This window comes from Diabrotica virgifera, chromosome 4 (genome assembly GCF_917563875.1).
Source record: "Diabrotica virgifera virgifera chromosome 4, PGI_DIABVI_V3a".
NCBI classification, from domain to species: domain Eukaryota; kingdom Metazoa; phylum Arthropoda; class Insecta; order Coleoptera; family Chrysomelidae; genus Diabrotica; species Diabrotica virgifera.
The window spans coordinates 251105097-251127103 of record NC_065446.1 but is presented as its reverse complement, the minus strand read 5'-3'; the positions used below and the strand labels follow the sequence as shown (position 1 = coordinate 251127103).

General features: G+C 33.6%; 1 protein-coding gene across 4 annotated transcripts in view; it reads right to left on the bottom strand.

Annotated features, from left to right (window-relative positions):
• Nucleotides 1–22007, bottom strand: part of LOC114326188 (telomerase-binding protein EST1A-like) — a 412813-nt gene that overhangs the window by 165982 nt on the left and 224824 nt on the right. For all 4 annotated transcript variants that reach the window (XM_028274455.2, XM_050648854.1, XM_050648853.1 and 1 more), the window contains one exon: nt 3906–4170. In XM_028274455.2, the coding sequence (XP_028130256.2) occupies nt 3906–4170 (265 nt within the window). The remainder of the gene's footprint in view (nt 1–3905; nt 4171–22007) is intronic.

The following is a 22007-nucleotide window of genomic DNA, read 5'->3' as shown; positions in this document are numbered from 1 at the left end:
ATATCCATGGTTACAAAATTATTTCTTTTTTGAGAGTCTGCACTTAACTTACCGTGTACCGGTAGCTTTATAGCCTATTTAGACCAGGGCGGATCTGTTTTGAGGTGGATGTGAGAGGTGGCATTTGGATTTTTGCAGATAAAATTAAGTGACAATTTCAGAAATTATAATTGACTTATGCTCCTTCTTAAATATGCCCGGAACATTAATAAAAAAATTAAAATATTTAAAAATTTCGAAAAACATCGATTTTTTTCAACTTTCATTGCTTATAACTTTAAAACGATTCATTTTGGAACAACGTCGTAGGGAAATAAAATAAAGATAATTGAATTTTGTATGATATACGACTGGTTTAAAATGTCTTAAATTATTACCCTTTCTGCAAAATAGCAATAAATACAAAATAAGGGGGCAAAATAAGCCTGTTTTTATTCAATGTTTTTCAACCACGTTGGTTGCACTTAGAACCTTCGTAATTCGCTTAGAAAATTCTTACAACATACTTAATCCGTCCACCGAATTTAATTAAAATCGAATAATAGCTTTTGCATAATAATTTTGCAATCTAAATGTTTTTAAAAAAGTTAAATTTTTTTAAAAACTTTCTGAACAAAAAGTAGACCATTTAGAAGTTTGCTAATTTTTTTACATCTCAAGAGGCGCTCTTCCTATCTAATACACTTTACAGAATTAAAATCGGATTATTTAAGAGGCCTCAGCACTGTTTTAAAGTTATAAACATTTTTTTGGCTTATAAACAAATATAGTGAGGACGTTTGAGTTGGAATAAATTCATTTTCTCGGGAACGGGCGACTCTGGAGATAAATCCCGAAACAGGTCGATTTTTATATTTAAATTACAATTTAAATATAAATTGTAAATTATAAATGTCCCTTAAATCTCAATGCAAGTATGTGGCTGCTACAAGAATTGCTGGAAGCAGGTTTAAGTACTCCCCTAGACTTAAATGTGCTATTAAGTGTGGATAACATTAAAATTTTTAAACTAATTATGACATTTCTTCAAAAAATTAAATTAAAAGTGTGAATGTAAAACTAATCGTTTGAATGAATAGGTATTTCTTTTGTATTATGTAATGTATGAATGAGATATTTACTGTAATTAATTATATTATTTTGTAACCTATATATGTTTTAGTTCTTACCGTAGTGAAAAAAAAATTAATATAGTTGTATTTATTAACATAGTACGTAGGCATTGTTATTTGTAAGCTTTATTTTTTTTATTTTTTATTTTTAAGTGTATACTGGACAATTTTATACTTATGAGCGAAGAATAATAATTTTATATGTAGTTACGTGGCTAAAGGTTCTGAACCAAGGCCAGAATAAAATTTAAAAAAAATTACAATTTTTTGGCATATATATAATACTAGTGACGTCATCCATCTGGGTGTGATGACGTAATCGATGATTTTTTTAAATGACAATAGGGGTCGTGTGCTAGCTTATTCGAAAGGTTGTTTAATTCTCTATTCATTAATATAGACATTAACATAATTATTTATACAGTGCCCTAAAATGTTTTTTTTTATTTAATTGAGACAAAAAGAAGAAAGTATATAGGTAATTTATTTAATTCGAAATACATTTTACTGTTGTGCTAAAACAGAAAAAAATGTTATTTGATAAATAACTGAAAAATGAATTTATTCCAACTCAAACGTCCTCACTGTATTTGTTAATAAACCAAAAAATTGTTTATAACTTTAAAACATTGCTGAGGCCGCTTAAATAATCCAATTTTAGTTCTGTAAAGTGCATTAGATAGGCAGAGCGCCTCTTTATATGTAAAAAAATTAGCAAACTTCTAAATGGTCTACTTTTTGTCCAGAAAGTTTTTAAAAAATTTTAACTTAAAAAAAAATAGATTGCAAAATTATTATGCCAAATCTATTAAGTCGATTTTAATGAAATTTGGTGGACGATTTAAGTAGGTTGTAAGAATTTTCTGAGCGAATTACGAAGGTTCTAAGTGCAACCAAAGTGCTTGAAAAACATTGAATAAAAACAGTATTTTTTGCCCCATTATTTTGTATTTATTGCTATTTTGCAGAAAGGTTAATAATTTAATGACATTTTTAACCGGACGAATATGATACAAAATTCAATTATCTTTATTTTACATCCCAACGACTTTTTTCCAAAACGAATCGTTTTAAAGTTATAAGCAAAGAAAGTAGAAAAAAATCGATGTTTTTCAAAGTTTTTATATATTTTAATTATTTTATTAATGTTCCGGGCATATTTGAGAAGGAGCATAAGTCAATTATTATTATTGAAGCTGTCACCTAACTTTATCTGCAAAAATCCGAATGCCACCTCGCACATCCAAAAATAGACGTTTTTTCACAGATCCGGCCTGGTCTAATTAGAGTGTTTTTGTTTTTGCAATTTCCCGAATATGTACTAGGTTTTTAACTTTTGATGTCAAATATCTTTGGATCCTTAGATGATAGAAGGTCCAAATTTTTACAGTAGTTGTAGATAGATTATATCAAGTCCCGCGTAAAGTTTTATTGAAAAATACAATACATTAGTACAATTAAACCAACAACTCCTTTTAATTCATAGTAAATTAAATTTTCATCAACACAGTTGGACTTACTTCAATTTTAAATAGGAACCACAATCATCAACCTATTCATATAAATGAAACATCTTAGCAAAAATATTTCCACTTAATTATTTGGTCCCAGATGTTCTTTAACATAAATGGATCCATTATTTGCTAATTAATTCAACTTCATTTGAATTATGTATAGATGGCTGCATACATTCTGGCTAATTCTCTATTTACATTATAAAAATCATTTTATACTCTACCTACACCTTACATAGTCAAGGTACTTAAAGGTAATTATAGCCACAACTTTGTTGATGTTTGTTATTACTGTGTAAAAAAACTTTTAAAAAAATATTTTACTACAATTAGTTGGCTGTGGTAATACAGGGTAACTTCTACGTCACGTTGTCCGTCTGTCTTTTGACACCTTTCAGAAACATCACTCATTTCGCATTCAGTTGCCATTAATTCATTGAAATGTAAATAACTCAATTTGGATCCCACGTGTTGGGAAATTTCAATACATTACCTTAGGGCATTATCCTAGTTGCCATGTGACCATCATTAGGCTTTTTGTTGAAGTATGCACTTTGTAAGTACAGTTTGTAAGTATAACCAACTTGCTCTAACCTTAGTCAAAATTTAAATACCAACTTTATATTCATTAAATCGGTTATACTTATTTTTAGATCTAATACTGATGATGATTTTTTTAAATCGAAAACGTTTTGTTGTGATGTAGCCCTTTAAAGGGATTTTAATAAAATTTTATACCTTTTACAAAGGATTTTTTTCCAATTTTATTGAAAAATGTATAAAAACAAGTAAAATAAAAAATAAAATCTAAATTTTTTTGTGTTTTTTTGTTTGAGTATTTTAAAAAAATTTAAAATAAAGGATTCTTTCTCTTTAATTTTATAAAAATCTACGCGGGACTAAATAATACATCTAGTTTCAAAATAAAATAAAAATAGGTCTCTAAGTGCTTTGGTTACAGAGCTACAGTAGGAAAAATAAAAGAATACCCATGAACGAACATATAAAACACGCTGTATTTTCCTGTCACCGTGTCATACAAAAAATTGGCCAGCGCAAGTACATGCAATAATTATTATTACATGTACTTGCGCTGGGTAATTTGCTTTGTGACACAGTGACAGGAAAATACAGCGTGTTTTATATGTTCGTTCATGGGTATTCTTTCATTTTTCCGACTGTATGTGACATAATGCTAACATTTTCGTTAAATGAGACTTCGAGTGTCCTTAAATAAAGTGTGATAGACATGAAATAGTTGGATAACGTTGAGACTTACCCCACTTTAAAATCCTGTGTCGACGGAGGCGGGTTCCACACTCCTGTGTGGCACAACAACCAATCGCACCAAATTTTGACGGCGGGAAGAAGGACATTGGCGTCTGGAGGGAAGGAGATATGGGAAAAGTCGTTATGGGATGATATGTAATCTTGTAAAGTACTAACGCATCGTTCAAGGATAAGATTGAACATTTGCAAGGACACTATCAAGGCGCGCTCCTGGAGCTCCGATCTGTAGCCAGGCTGGCATTGCAACTGGGGATCTGAAACAAGAATTAAAGGTTAGTGATAGTGTTAATAAAAATAGTCTTTAAAAAATACATTGATTTCCCAGGGTACAGTTGTTTAAATCGAGATAGAACATTTTTTATGTTTTGTTTCGAAATTACAACTGCGAGTCTAGTGATATTAGGACCTCTAGTGTAGGGTTGTGGTATTATTATACAAGAATAAAAAACCGCTAAACGCCGTAAAAATGAGTGGCGCATACAATATTCCAGCTACAAAAGATCTTATATGAAAATTACGTGGCGCGAAAATGTATTTTGATTTTGATGCAAAACAAAATTCAAGTTTTATTTTAAAAGATTTTTCCATAATATTTGCTAAATTTGAAGTAAACTCGCCACAACAGAGTAACTTTGATACAGTTTGAATTTTGAAACTCTTTTGTGGCGCGTTTACTTCAAATTTAGCAAATATTATGGAAAAATCTTTTAAAATAAAACTAGAATTTTGTTTTGCATCTAATTGAAAATACATTTTCGCGCCACGTAATTTTCATATCATATCTTTTGTAACTGGAGTATTGTATGCGCCACTCATTTTTACGGCGTTTAGCGGTTTTTTATTCTTGTGTCAGGAGTTTTTCAACTTATTTACAAATTAAATGTATGAAGCTGAATGCAATTTTTCTCATTATCTCCCAAATGATCTAGTGTCCATCGAATGTACACTAGATTTTTTTTCTAGTCGAAATAGATTGAATAAAAATATTGGGATGGCCGGTAAATGAACTCGGATTGCCCGTTGCAGATCAAATTTAGCGTCGTAACCACTACAACTACATAAACCATTTCGGGAATAATCGTTAATTGGATTATACTTTTGTAGCTTAATAACTTCTAAACGCCTTAACCGATTTTGATCACTGAACATGAGTTTGAAACGTATTGACAAGTAGTATCTGATGCATCTAAGGTCAAGTATGAAGACTAAAGCTATTACAGGGATTATTGAGCTTGAAAAACCGTTTTTCCCCATAGGAAATAGATTTGATTATACTTATGAAGCCTATAATTTAAAAATTCGAATTTTCCCGGATATGAGGTAAACACCGTTAGATTCGCCTAGAGCCCTTCTACAAACGCTCAGTTATTAGCGCAATTCGTCGGTTAAAATTTTGAGTAATTGTCGAAAAACCAAAATTTTCAAAGTTTAGTTTTTCAATTTTTCGGCTATACTGAGCTGTGTGTATGTCTGAGCTTGATCGCTTAGACACCAATTGAAAGCTTAACTCAACCCTATTGATTTGGTGTATTTGCGATTTTTCTGTCTCTCCTTGAACCTAACATATATACGCCCAAAAAATTTGTCATTTTGTATCTACCTAGCCCTATAGCTGGCTTACGGGTAGTCAGAAGTCAAAAATTACACCGGTTCTGAATCGGCCCTCACACCCTCTTGAAACACAGAAAAAATAATTCAGATGGGTGTAACTTTTCCACATACATACATACATACATACATACATATGTACAAACATTTTCCCCTTTTTAAATAAAAATTGAGTCCTACTTCTGAGCTCGGTAACTTTTGAATGGTATAACCGATTTTCAAAATTAAACATGCGTTGGAAAGGTAATGATCTGTGCTATCAGAAGGCGCAAAGGTCGGACTTAAGTTTTTGAAATTTTTGGGAGTTTTGGAGACGAGAACGAAAAACAGACCCTAAATGGAAAGGGCCGTAAAATCCACACCCTTGGACAAAAATGGAGAAGTAGCATATGGATGGACGAGTCTTTTCCTAAACTTTAAGATGGAATTTGGCTCAATTTTCTCAGGTTTAGAAAATCGAAAATTTCGTGTGTATAAATAGTATCGCATGTAGAGGTGTTGTGCGCCACTGGCGAGAACTGCCGTTCTCTGGTAATTAGCATTATACCAAATTAGATTATAATTTCAATATAGATCAATTCAATATCAGTTCTTGGTAGAAGAATTTATTAAAACGATTGTATTTACTATTAGTAAACATTAAACAATGTGCTACCTCACAACCATGATAACCTTGCGCCTTCGGCAAATTATTCAAAGTGTCACGACGTGACGTTGAATTAAAAATACCAGGCTCGGACAACATAGAAACAGTAATATTGTCGTATTTATACGAAGATAAAAGCTGACGTCTGCCCGGTTGGGCACACTTTATCCCACAATGTACGTTATCTCCTGTATAATGACCTAAGTGATCCTGGAAACATCATCATCTAACCAGACCCAGTTAAAAGATTAAAGTAATACAAGTTAGCAGGACTTGAATATCTTTCTTGTATTCTGGTATTCAAAAACACCGGTATTTTGATGCGATTTAAAAAAATGTATCCTACGACCCTTTAAAACGAAGTTCTTCCTTTTTTTTTCAAAAATTTGACTCAATTTTATTTATAAACATTGAGGAGCAAAAAAAGCATAGTAGCAAAGCTGGAAAACGGCAGAATGAAGTTTCGTCTAACACAGCTTTATCTCTACTTCCTGTATTGTCGCTTTTGAAAAGCTTTTACTAAAAACATTAAAAGAATAATTGGAACTCCAATTTACAATACAACAACACACTCAACTAAGACTCCCGACACTTTAAAAATATATTCTTATAGGTAAGAATACCACAAGGTAATGTATTGGAACCGGTACTGTGCACCTTATACACCAATAACATCACTGACCTGTAGGACGATATGATAGATAACAATCTTAGTGGATAACAGGGTTATATTATCAATTGGACAAAACAATCTTAGTGGATAACAGGGTTATATTATCAATTGGACAAAATAATAAAGAAGTTGCACGGAAACTTACAAGTTCAACAGATAAAATAAAAGATTGGACAAAAGAATGGAACAAAATTGACACCATCTAAACTTTGCCAATAAGAGAGAACAGTATCAGCATATAAGGATAGATGACACCTAAGTACCTGTTGCAGATTCTGCCAAATATTTTTTAGCAGATCCATTTAAATAAGACTGTGAAAAAAAATCCAAAAAAGAAAAACGGTGTATTTTACCGACTTAAAATAAGACTAACTTTTAGTACTAGAATACCTCATAATTTAATAGTCTAGTGTCAAAAATGCTTATAAATAAAAGGCAAAAATGCTTATAAATTAAAGGCAAAAAAGTTATGCGATAAAATAACCGTTGACCTACCCAAAACGGACACATATAACCTGTACTATAAATTCGCAATTGATGAAATCGATTCGGGAAGATAAATAAACGTACCAGTTTTCGTTTTTTTTAAACAGATTGTTTTTGAAATTTTTTTTGTCAAATTCAAAAAACGAAAAATTTTCAAATATATTTTTCTAAAAAACTGTGTATCCTACCGACTTAAAGCAAGAGTACCCTTCAGTACTAGAATATCTCACAATTTAATAATCCTGATATGGATGCCTATGACTGGCTCTAGCGATTTATCTCTGGAAGATAAATAGGCGTACCTACCGTTTTTCGTTTTTCTAAATACATATACGCATTCTGGAATCTCGAGGTATTTAAAAAAAAACTAATTACAAGACGCCATTTTCAAAGAGCTCTAGCTCCCTTAGGAAGCATTTTCGGACTAGGTGAATTGGGTTACACAAAATTATGCCACTTTATATTTGATTTTTGAATTCAAAGTATACATGCAAATTTCTAGATATAATATCAAGATACAAATCCAGATATAACACAAAGAAAAATATAGTTATTTTCCTAACAAGTGCAGAAAGACATTCTTTTCCGCACGCGATTGCAGTTTGCCGAACGACGCGAAGCGGGAGTTCGGCAAACAGTCGAGTGCGGAAAAGAGACTTTGTGCAAGAGTTGGGAACAATATTTTTTCTAAGAGTCTTTAAAAAATTACCAAATCTTAATCAATCAATTTAATTAATATGATTATTTCATTCATAGGAGATTCTGACCAATAGAAAGCTACATAAATCTAAATTAAATCAATAATTTTTGATAATTTCCCGCCGTCAAGTATATTACGTCAGATGCCCTTCGTTGCTACGCAAAAATACATTCAGTGATATTAATGACAATTAATGTTTTAAAAATTATAAAAGTGATGACTTTCAACCGTAAAATATTTATAACAACTGTGTGTTTAATTTGTACTAATTTGTACTTACATAAATAAATTACAATAAAATTTTGGTTTTAAACAGTTTTATTCATGAAATAATCGCAACAAATTGCACTCGAGCTCTAAAATTAACAAAGAATTTTAGAGCTCTTGTGCAATTACTACTGAAAATACATACACAAATTAATTCTTTGACAAGGTTGTCAAAACCAAACTTTCAATATAATTAGTTAGCATGACGACGATCTTGGTTTCCATGACGACGATTCAAAACGACTGTTATTGTCTACCGATTTGACTTTCGAATATTATGTCAAAATAATTTTATTTCATCGAATTGTCGCGTTAATTTCATTAAATTAGGAACACAATAAGATATATTTGAAATAAATTAGTAAATAATATCTAAATATTAGTTTATTGCATGTATTATAATTACTTTAAGGCCTTATAACATATCTAAATTAACACGCGTGCGGAAAAGTGAAACTTTCTAAACTAAAATGCGTGCGCGAAAGTAGACATTTTGCACGCTCTTAGAAAAAATATTTTTCAAGTGTATTTTGCACTTTACATCTTTTTTTTTCATTACTTGTTGAATCACACGCACGCACTGTTCGCTGTATCATGCGTATCAAAACGCAAATCTCAAAATCGAACGCGTGTGCCTATCCCCATCTCATATCGAAGAAGCTCAAGTAGAAGAAGAAGAAGAGGGCTAATAGCAATGGCTAATGGCCAGTGGATATTTTTGAAATGATGCTGAGGTTAGCCGGCGCCATAGTTGCGTATTGCCAACGTTGGAATGTCCGTCGGTACTATTTATGAGGTACTATCAGAGTTCGATGATATAGGCCAGTATTTATAGATATAAATTAAATGGTCGATTTTTTTGTGTTGCTTTATTGGTTACTTGTTTGCGATATACATAATTGACTATGTTAAAACATGTCCGGTGAGAATTTATGATGAGACTAATCGCAGTATCTACAGTGTAAGTGGAATAAGTTATTTAAATTGGTACTACAATGTATGTGCCACGTGAGAGAGTTTCTTACATCAAGAAAAGCAAAATAAGAACTATGTACAGATGCTCTTTATTCCAGACATTGCCAATCCCACATGGATCAATCAATTATTAGAGTGTAAATTTGGTATCTGCAAGATCTTCCTATTGTACAATATTACATATATTGCAAGCTGTGCTTGAGGAAGAAGTGCTTGGTGGGTTGGTTGTTTTTAATATATTAAAAAGCTCTAGTACTAGAACACTTCCCTGTGAGAGGCCATCCTCTTGAACTCTCTACTTACTTACTTTGCCTTTCAGCTTGACGAAAATACGTCTGTTTTACAGTAAAGAATGTGCTACCCTAAGTAGATGGTGATCATTCAGACTGTTTTACAATTTGTGGAGCAGTGTCTTGTGCCTTACTGTGTCTCATGCTGCTGTTACATCTACGAAGGCAGCTCATGTTATATTTTTTTCTTCGAAACCCTCTTCAATGTGTTCTGTTAGTACGAGGACTTGGCCAGTGTCAGATTTGTCGGGTCTGAATCCTCCTTTGCGATGAGGTACTTGTTAACGGTTTTTTTTTATTTATTATAGCCAGGATGAGCGTCTCGTATAGTTTGAAAAAGTGACACAACAGGAAATAGATCTACAGCTACTTGGATTTCTGGGACCATTCCTGGTTTTAACAAGGCTATTATTTTAAATCTTCTCCATGATTTTGGAATTTCGCAGGCTTTACAGCACGTGCTATAGAGCTGCACGATCTATTGTTTTGATCCTTGGACTAGGCGTTTGATTTATTCTTTGCATATTATATCATCTATCATATATCCCTGTTCATAGGTGGTTTGTCTCCCGATTCCGTCTTCTTCTAATGCTTGGGTCATTATATCAGTTCTTAGTTCGTCCATTCACAAGTAGTTGAGTGGAGACTTGGTTTGTTCTAATCTTGCAAGATGGTTTATGTCCCTTAGTACTACCGCTAAGTTTTTTAACAAGGTTTCATGCTATTTTGCTATTATTTGTCATGTCCATTTTCAAGCATCTCTACAGAAGCTAAAAATCTAGCATATCTAGATGGCGGCGCCATAGTTGCGTATTGCCAACGTTGGAATGTCCGTCGGTACTATTTATGAGGTACTATCAGAGTTCGATGATATAGGCCAGTATTTATAGATATAAATTAAATGGTCGATTTTTTTGTGTTGCTTTATTGGTTACTTGTTTGCGATATACATAATTGACCATGTTAAAACATGTCTGGTAAGAATTTATGATGCGACTAATCGCAGTACAGTATAAATGGAATAAGTTATTTAAATTGGTATTACAATGTATGTGCCACGTGAGGAAGTTTTGTACGTTAAGCAAAGTTAAATATGAACTATGTAACGATGTTTCTTATTCCAGATATTTCCAGTGCCATATTATGTACTTCAGCTTTTTTTCTCAATGAATTGTAGTACAGTGGAACCTCGATAACTCGGATTAATCGCGACCGATCCGGGTTATCGAAAATCCGAGATAGCCGGAGAATATGGTAAAAATTAATAAAATACGGTATACTTACAGATAAACTCCGTTGGAATTGAAATAACATGAAATATATTTATAAATATGCAGAGTACCTACTCATTAAAATTACTAAAAAAACACCAAACCCAAACGTAAGCAAATGGAAGCGAACAATACAAGACACACAATACTAAAGACCATTGTTTATAAAAGAATTTTTTAAATAGTCTTTCCTAAACAATGCTGACAGTTTGAAATAAAAAGGAATAGATACTACAGACAGGTGGCTGTTGTTTCTGCGGCGTGTGCTATGAGTCATTTTTAATATCGCATACATATTGTAGTTCAAATTACACACATAGATACACATTATCTCTCAAATATTATATTACATACATTTTTATTGTTGAAAGGTTTGTCTGATAATTATCTATTTTGATTGGAAATAAGCCACAATTAAATTGAAAAATACAAAATATTGAAAATCAAAATGTTTATCTGATGAAAATCGGTCCGGGTTAGCCGGACTTCCGGGTTATCGGGGGCCGACTTATCGGGGTTCCACTGTAAGTTCTTTAAAGGTAAAATATTGCAAAACCTCTAAATTTTAAAGAACCCCTTGGATTGACATGAAATTTGGCATACACATAGCTAAGAAGTCAAAGAAAAAAGTGATATTGTGCCGATGTGTGCTTTTGCCCTAGGGGTGAGTTTCACCCCCTAGGGGTGAGTTTCACCCCCTTTTGGGGGTGAAAAATATATGTTCGAAAAAAGTCCGGAAATGGATAAAATGACTAATTCTAAGCAACTTTTGTTCTACAAAGTTTTTTCAACAAGTTTACACAGAGTTACTTGCGACTGAATATGTTAAATTTTCTACAAAATAACCACGTATTCAGATGGTTTTTCGCAAATAACTCAAAAAGTAAGTATTTGGTCGAAAAAATAATTCTTATCAAAAATATAGCACGTAAAAAAGTAAAAAAACATTGTGTAATTATAATAATAATTTATTCAACAATAATAGGTACAATCTTTTTAGATATTTACATATTAAGTGAATAAATTAACCCGAAGGTCTCCGAGAGGTGTGGATACACCTGTTTCGGTAAATAGGATATAAAATAATAAATAATAACATATTAACGTAAATAACATAAATAGCAACATAATACAATATAATATAATACAATAAATAGATAGGTACGTTTTTTTAATTGTAAATACACAGTTATGTTTTAGTAAATATGATACGTAGAACAAATAATATAATGAAAATAATAAAATAAATACTTTGTTTAATAATAAAGCACGAATAATAATTATTATTTTTTAAACAATAATGTATGGCTTAATTAGTTAGTAATATTTTTGAAGAATGGTGTATTATATACGCATGTTTTATTAAATATGATAAAAAAAAATAAGCAAAATAAATCAAGTTTAAAACAATATAAAATTTGAAATATAGGTAGAAAAATTGGTAGTGACTCTAGAGTTTCATTTTTTTTTTGTTTTTTAATGTATGTAAATTTAAGCTACTATAATGATGTTACAAAAATGTCTTGTTTGTTCCATCAGAAACGATTTTAATTTCTTTTTAAATAGAGGAACATTCTTAGTATCTTTGATATCACTGGGGATATGATTATATATTTTTGGGGCTAGAAATAGAAAACTTCTTTGACAGAAGGACTCTGTCATTTTCGGAATCATGTAGAGGTGTTTGCCTCTTGTATCATGCTCATGTGATGGTAAATTGCTGTCTGTTTTCATGGTATGGTATTTTAAAGATACACAAAGAAAGTATAACTGTTTCAAGTATAATTAGGTCACTATACCTAGTAGAAGCAGAGTTATAGCTAATAAAAAATAGGTTCATATTCGTCAAATTCCAAATCGAATATTTCAACGTGCCATAACCAAAAACGAAGCACTTATTTGGGGAAAACTCATTTTAACTTTTTAAAGTGTTTAAAAATGCTTATTTTTGTTTTTTTTTTTTTAATTGTTGGCATTAAAAGTAAACAAATTACGCTCAAAATAAATTTGGTCCCTTTTTTTCTTAAGAAATCGGGAAAATCGCCCCCTAAATGAACTTACTTGTTACCACTTCACAAGTTTTTTACTCGCGTATGTATTGATCATATGATCTGTAAGTTTCATCGGTTCAAAGTGCTTATTTTTGAAAGAGCTGTAGATAAAAGGGCTTGAACGGCCCACTTATCACGAGTGTATGCATTTAGAAACACCGAATCTTAATCAATTTTTGTCTTACAGAAAAACAAAAGAATACAAAATATTCAGAAAAGTAAAGCCGAGTTTTTTTATTGTTTAAGATTTTTGGTATCTCTAACAAAGTTTAAGTTATTTAAAAAATTAAAATTTTAATTTTTTCAAAATTAAAATTTTTAAAAAATTTACTTTAAAATTAAATTTTTACAAAAATAAGCACTTTGAATCGATGAAACTTACAGATCATATACACACAGCATAAGTAAAGTAACTTGTGAAGCGGTAACGATTAATTTCATTTAAGTTGCTAATTGGGGGGTGATCTTCCTGATTTTTTTTGCCAAAACAAAAGGGACCAATTTGATGGTTGAATTTTTTTTTTATAAAAACAGAAATAAAGCTTTTTTAAACAATTTAAGTTGAACTGTTTTTTCCTCAAGAATGCTTCATTATTTGAATATTTCACATTGAATTATGCTATTTGGAATTTTTCGAATATGAACCTATTTTTCATTATCTATAACTCTGCTTTTTCTAGGTATAGAGACCTAATATATACACCGTTTTTTTTTCACTTTTTTATAGGCTATAGTTTTGCTAAGAATATTTTTTCGACAAAATGCTTACGTTTTTAGTTATTTGCGAAAGACCGTCTAAAAACGTGGTTATTTTGTACAAAAATGAACATATTCACTTGCAAATAACTCGAAAAGTATTGATTTGGTGAAAAAACTCTATAGAACAAAAGTTGCTTAAAATTAGTCAGTTTATCCATTTCGGGACTTATCTTGGACATATATTTTTCACCCCCGAGATGGGGTGAAACTCACCCCCAGGGCAAAAGCACACATCGGCACTATATCACTTTTTTTCTTTGACATGTTAGCTATGCGTACGCCAAATTTCATGTCAATCCAAGCGGTTCTTTAAAATTTACAGCAAAAACCGTGAAAGAATGTACTATTTTGTTTATGGTTAGAAAACCGTTCTAGCTTAATGTCTGCCACCTGAATTGATTTGTTTGAAGGATTAGCCGTCTACTAGTAGACGTTTCCGGGGGAGCCGTCAATAGAGTTTGCTGGTTTGTACTTAATGTGGCAATGTTGATCTTTTGAAGGCTCCTTGCTTGTCCCCTCGTAGTCCTAGTTAGTAAGTCTTCCTTTTTTTCTATTCATTGTATTATGTTGTTTTTGTCGTTTCCATAAAAATTCGTTAGAAATAGTGGTCACTGACTGGTCTATTTTGTTGTTTGACCATCGAGCTCCTGATAATTTTCTATTTTCTTTTTGTCGTACGTTTCTGGTTCTCTTTTTAAATAATTTCCATCATGAATAATGTTAATGGTATATTGATTACACAGCCTCGGGTCTTACGCATCACTCCCTAGAACAAGACCATAAAAAATCCAAATAAAAACTGTAAATATACGAAGTGCGTCGAGGTGAATCACGACTGAAATATAGCTTCTAGATATGCCATTTATAATGGTATTATAGGTGGTACCTACGTGGATATTATGCATGGTTTGTGTTTACAAGTGACGCAAATTTGTTTGGTGTTTAAGATGATGATGCGAGGATGCATTTTTGTCTGAACAAATTGATGTTTAAATACATTTGACAATACCACTTTCTAAATTATGGAGTTTCATGAAAATAGAAATCGACAGTCATTGTTACATACAGCTCGGGGGAGAGAAACATTAGCTCCCTCCCCGTGCATTAAGTGACACTGCATAATTCCGCATTAACGTTATCCTGAAGCAATTGTTGTTTCCCGCAGTTTAGTCTACATGTCATCCTATAACGTCAATTATCTGAATCCAGGTCTCTTTCCTGCATAAAGAAGTCTATTATGATGAAGATTAGTTATACAAGAGAAAGTGGGAGAAAAAACAGGACTGAAGAGAGGACCAGGACGCACGTCCTGGTTCAAGCGAATAAAGCGAGAACATAATATGGGAATTAATATACGAGGGTCGTTTTTTTTTCAACCTCCGTTTGTCCATAAAAAATTCCCGTGAAGCGTTTCGCCATTGCGGTGCGCAGTGGGCGAGAGCGCATCTCCCCCGCTACACTCTACATTAATCCCGACTTCCAGGCATCAGTCTGTACTGTGCTACACACGAAACAACATGGCCGCGACAATTAGTTCTCCCGCCAAGTGTGAATTACGCGCTGTCATTCGCTTTCATTTGACACACACACCTGACACATCAAGGATGTGTCAAGTGTGTGTGTCAAATGAAACTTGTGGAAATTCCATTGCCAACGATGTTAAAGTGAAGCGACGGTTGTTTCTCACCGCTTCATCAACACGTTGAACAAGCTCATCTGTAACGACAGAATTGCGACCTTGACCCCCTTCGTCATGCACATCATTTCGTCCTTCTTTGAATTTTCGGCACCATTCACGCACAACTCCATCACTCATAAACCCTTCTCCGTACACTTGACACATCCTTCGATGAATTGCAGCTGCACTATTGCCTTCTGCCTGCAAAAAGCGAATGACAGCGCGTAATTCACACTTGGCGGGAGAACTAATTGTCGCGGCCATGTTGTTTCGTGTGTAGCACAGTACAGACTGATGCCTGGAAGTCGGGATTAATGTAGAGTGTAGCGGGGGAGATGCGCTGTCGCCCACTGCGCACCGCAATGGCGAAACGCTTCACGGGAATTTTTTATGGACAAACGGAGGTTGAAAAAAAAACGACCCTCGTAATTGGAGAGGATCTGACCCACCTAGAGTTTAACGCTATTCTATAAAAATATCGACATTGTGTTGATATCGTACCGAAAACCAATACGATACAATACATACCTTAGCAATATTAATGTCGATACGATACTCATTATCTGAAGTCAATACCAAACTCTTGTATTGTCGATACGCTTGCCTCGATATTATTGAAAATATTGATACCGAGAAAAAAATAAAACGCCACAGTTGTTTGATTATATTCTGTGGAATAGGTATTTGGATCATAATTATTTATTACATAAAAGTATAAGTGATCTGCAACCCAAGCATTAGCTGTTATAATATTTTACACTTAAGTGCATGAACTTGAAATTCTTGAGAGTGAGTAAATGTCTGTTATGATTACACTTTTATATCATGTGGCATTTGTGGCAATATTATGGAAGTAAGTGATAATGACTCAAAAATAATTTTTAACAAATACTGAATTGCGATTTATTCCGAATCTCCGGGGATTTCCCTATATTTTCAAAAGTAGTTTTTAAACAATACAGAATTAGTAAGTATTTGTCCACTTTCAAAGAAGTATTCAGGCATATTCAATCTTTATAAGAATATACATATAAGTTATAAGCAATATTCGTAATATTTTTAGAATAATGTCCATTTACCAAGCATGCAAAAGTGGGCATAGAGGGCCTACAACACAGCTCTGATGTATAATCCTTTTTATGTCGATATTTTATCGAGTATTGTATCGATATCGTATCGAAATCAATATCAATACGATATTTTTATAAGAAAGTATTTCCGATATCGATACTCGATACGATACTTCATTGGCATAACCAATACAATACTCAATATTTAAAAAGTATCGATATTGTATCGTATCGTGAAGCTCTAGAACCACCTAAGATTTGTCGATGGTATCATTTTAATATCTGATATAGAGAGTTGATAAAGCTACAAAAACGCTGGAAACGCTCTATGAAGAGTAAAAAACAATTGGTCTTAAAATTAACACTTCAGAGACAAAATTTAGGACCAACCTTGTAGTCGGCGATAAAATTCAGATTAAAAGCTATCACATGGACCAAGTAATAGCTTACAAATATCTAGGGCATGAGATTCGCTTCGAGATCATCAGACAACCGAAATACAGAGACGGATAGGTCTCACATATTCTGCCATTGGTGTAGATTGAAGAATATTTTCAAATCTAATCTTCCAGTTGGTTTAAAAAGAACGGTTTTTACCAATGCAGCTTACCGTTTTTTAATTATGGTGCAGAAACACTACCAAAAGAACAATAAATAAAATAAAAGCTATAAAATCCGCTATGGAAAGATCAATGTTGGGTGATATTACCATTAGAATAAAAGTATCAAACCTAGAAATAAGAACCAGGCTCTGAAAAATTTAGAAAAATGGGCGGATAAAAACTGCCTAACTGTCAGTACAATCAAAGCCGTATATCAAGTACTTATCCTTTCAACAAAACAGACTGCTGTCAAGCTGACATACAAAGGAGTCGATCTGGAAAGACAGGATGTAACAAAATACTTGGGGGTGTACATAGGTAAGAAAACGACGTGGAATCCTCAAATCGATGACACTGCAGAGAAAGCCACAAAGAGATGTCGACTGCTCAAACGTCTCACAGCAACAAAGTGGGGCGCCACGCAAGATGTCTTGGTAACAACATACAAAACCTATGTCCGGCCGATATTAGAATATGGGAGTGAAGCTACAATAACTGCGAGTACAAACACCACCTCCAAGCTTGAAAACTGCCCTTCACGTCATCACCGGTGCTCCAAAATCAACACCGATTACATCAATGGAAGCCCAGACCGGTATTGAACCAATACAATACCGCAGAGAGCAACATTAACCTTCTGGGAAAGGCAAAGAGGAATACTTCCACAAAAATGGGACGAATACAGACAAGCAGCCTCACGTCTTAAAACACAAACCACTCCGCTTACAGCAGCAAATCAAATCATGGAAAAATACCACATTGACCTGTCGGAAGCCGCCCCCTTCTCAGCTCAAACTACACTGGCCCGCTGTCTACCAAACACAGAATTGCGTCTTGAAAACCATAACGACCCGAAGCACTTATCGTCAGACATTGTCCTAAGTAAAGCCGCCCTAGAGACGATACACACCAAGTACCCAGCGCATGAGTGGCTCCACATCTACTGCGATGGCTCCTCGATGCCGGACTCGGGAAAAACAGGAGCAGGATATGTCTCAACGTTCTCCAAAGGCTCCATAGCTGTGGGTGCCCCTCTCACCAACTACGACCGCGAAATTGCTGCTATAGCCGAAGCTGCTAAAAATCTTGAGAATTTCCAACATTCCCAAAAAGGTGCCTTCTTCATCGACTGCCAAGCCGCAATCCTCGCCCTGTCGACAAATTGATATACCGACTGTGCCAAAACAATATCTTGCCGCGTCCAGCTATCGAACTTGCTGAAAAAGGGTGGCTGATTACTTTACAATGGATCCCTAGTCCACAGCCCCCTAGCTTCCAATCGTACACATCAGCAAAGTCCACCATTAGAAGAGGAATCAAAGCGAAGATAAAAGAGCAGCAAATACAAGCCGGTGCTGGAAAATCTTGGGCCCACCTAATAGAGTCACCAATCCCTCGCAACTTGCCGAGATCCATTAGTGTAGCCGTGTTCAGAACAACTACGGGGCATGACTACCTGGCCTCCCATCTACATCGCATCGGCGTCCGCGAAAATGACAACTGTCCACTATGTAATCAGCCCCAGATGGACGCTACTCACCTCCCAGTGTGCCCAGCCCTGATAACAGCCCCACCCGAGGAGGATGAAGATCGCCTACGAGAAACGGCTCGTCTATACTGGTCAGCGCGCCACTATATGGCTAACATGTGAAGGGTGGGCGTCAGCTAGTAAGTAAGTAAGAAATAAGAAGAACAGGAGTCGCGGATGCAGTTGAAAGAATGGCCATGGCTAAATGGGCTTGGGCCGGACATGTTGCCAGATTGACAGATGATAGATGGCCAGATAGATTCTGGAAGGGCGACCAAGATGTGGCATATGAAGCAGAGGACGACCACAGACTAGAGGGACCGATGAAATAAAGCGCATCGCCACAAACTGGGTGCAAGCAGCTCACGATAGAAATAGGTGGAGCATTTGACTGGAGGCCTATGCTCAGCAGTGGACAAATATAGGCTAATTAACAAATAGTAATGTATATAAACATCAGTTAAAGAAGGATAAGTTTCTTATAGATGTATAGTAGCAAAGTTAATGCAAAATAATAAATTCAGTAGTGCAACAGTCCCTTCTCTAGTAAAAGCAATCCATATTTCCACTTTAAGAGTACACCATTAAATTCTCGTCGATTAAATTACCGTACCGTAGATTTTCCCAGGACTGGTTCCATCTTCTTGTTCTTCAATTTTTGTTTTTATGCCCCGACCAGAAAAACGTAGGTGTAGCGTGTTATTTATATCATGAAAATGAGAGTATAAGCGCGCAAAACGCGCTCTCGTCTGCTATATAATTTATTAGAACGGGACTAATATTATTGGCACGCAGACCAAGCGGGAGATAAGGGGACACTTACCAAAGCCATGAAAAAATGAACCAAACCTAGGTAATATTTTTTCAGGGTTCACAGTCATATAAGTACTTTTTCCATAATTTTTTGACATCCTTTTAGTGCACTAAATTTCCTCTCGAATGCAATCTAATCTAATTGATTTTTTTATTTTTGCTTAATTTGCTCTATTCTTGAGCTCCATAGGTACAGTTGAGTCCGCGAGTCTTTACCCGTGCGTCATTAATACCTGGCGAGATAAAACACATACTTTTTATCTAGCATCATTCTCTTCCACGCATGAAACTAATGACAAACCAGCTGCCGCCTGTTATTAAGTAAAAACACATGTTATTTTTATGAACGATTTAGACTAAGTGCATTGAAAAGAGATAGATAAAAAGAAAGGCGATTGGGGATGTTTTCACATATTTTAAGTACAATTTCTGACGTTTTGGTTTCTTTGCTTTTGTGGCTGTCAGTTTGTTGAATTTTTTGCTGTTATTTTGTCGAATTTTTGCATCTTGAAGTTTTTTATAGTATACAAACAGTTGTTTTCACAACTAATTTTATGATAAGTTTATGTTATTTTACGATAAATTTTGACAACGTACAAATAACCTCATTGTTGACACAGTTAAGGAATGCTTGTGTTTAATGTTCCGCCAAAGTGAATAAAATAACAAAAAGAAAATATGTTATCAATTTTTTTTATAAATTGTTTATTTATTTATTAATCAATGATAATAAAAGAATTTATTAAGCTACTTCAAATGTAGCTGTAATTATGCACCAAAATTTTAAAGCAAAACTTAAATTTGATATTCTATTTATTTGATAACGTCAAATTTAATACTATCACCCGTGATCGGAATAATACCCACTTTCTGTCACTTGCTGTTGCGTTTAGTAAATTTCCGACTTATTTCGTATGCTTTAAATGATGACGCACGGGTAAAGATTCGGGGACTCAACTGTAATAGATTTGTGCTAGGTGAAGACTTTAATACAAAACATACGGAATGTGAATCAAGATTAATAAGCACAAAAGGTAGATAACTACTTAAGGTACATAAACAACTAAATTGCAATGCGATATCCACTGGAAATCCGTCTTACTGGCCAACTGATATGACCAAAATAGCAAACTTGACTTTTTCACATTTAGGAATATAGCGTCAAACTTTTTGAAAATACAAGAGATATGTGATATGAATTCAGATCATTCTCCCATCCTTCCAACAATCAGTGAAGAAGCTATACAAAAGGAGATATGGCTTAGGGTAGTAAACAGATAGTACATTCTTTCACGGTTTTTGCTGTAAATTTTAAAGAACCTCTTGGCCTGACATGAAATTTGGCATAGGCATAGCTAACATGTCAAATAAAAAAAGTGATATGGTGCCGATGTGTGCTTTTGAGATGGGGATGAGTTCCACCCCATCTCGGGGGTGAAAAAATATATGTCGAAAATAAGTCCCGAAATGGATAAACTGACTAATTTTAAGCAACTTTTGTTCTATAGAGTTTTTTCACCAAATCAATATTTCTCGAGTTATTTGCAAGTGAATATGTTCATTTTTCAACAAAATAACCACGTTTCTAGATGGTTTTTCGCAAATAATTCAAAACGTAAGCATTTTGTCGAAAAAAATATTATTAGCAAAACTATAGCCCATAAAAAAGTGAAAAAATGGTGTATATATTAGGTCTCTATACCTAGCAAAAGCAGAGTTACAGATAATAAAAAATAGGTTGATATTCGAAAAATTCCAAATAGAATAATTCAATGTGAAATATCCAAATAATGAAGCATTCTTGGGAAAAACACATTACACCTTTCTTAAAGTGTTTAAAAAAAGCTTTATTTCAGTTTTTATAAAAAAAATTCTAGCATCAAATGTAAGCAAGTTACGCTCAAAATAAAGTTGGTCCCTTTTGTTTTGGCAAAAAAAAATCAGGAAGATCACCTCACAATTAGTAATTTAAATGAAATTAATCGTTACCGCTTCACAAGTTACTTTACTTATGTTGTCTTTATATGATCTGTAAGTTTCATCGATCCAAAGTGCTTATTTTTGAAAAAATGTGGTTTTAAAGTAAAATTTTTAAAAATTTTAATTTTGAAAAACTTCTTTTTTTCAAAATAACTTAAAAATTGTTAAGATCCAAAAAATCTTAAATAATAAAAAAAGTCGGCTTTACTTTTCTCAATATTTTCTATTTTTTTGTTTTTCCGTAAGACAAAAATTCGTTAAGATTCGGTGTTTCTAAATTTGCATACACTCGTGATGAGCGACTCGTTCAAGCCCTTTTAACTACAGCTCTTTCAAAAATAAGGACTTTGAACCGATGAAACTTACAGATCATATTGTGATCAATACATACGCGAGTAAAAAACTTGTGAAGTGGTAACAATTAACTTCATTTGAAATGCTAATTAGGGGGTGATTTTCCCGATTTCTTACCAAAAAATAGGGACCAACTTTATTTTGAGCGTAACTTGTTTACTTTTTAGGCTAAAAAAATTTTTTAAAAAACAAAAATCAGCATTTTTTAAACCCTTTAAAAAAGTTAAAATGAGTTTTTCCCAAAAAAAGTGCTTCGTTTTTTGGTTATGGCACGTTAAAATATACGATTTGGAATTTGACGAATATGAACCAATTTTTCATTAGCTGTAACTCTGCTTCT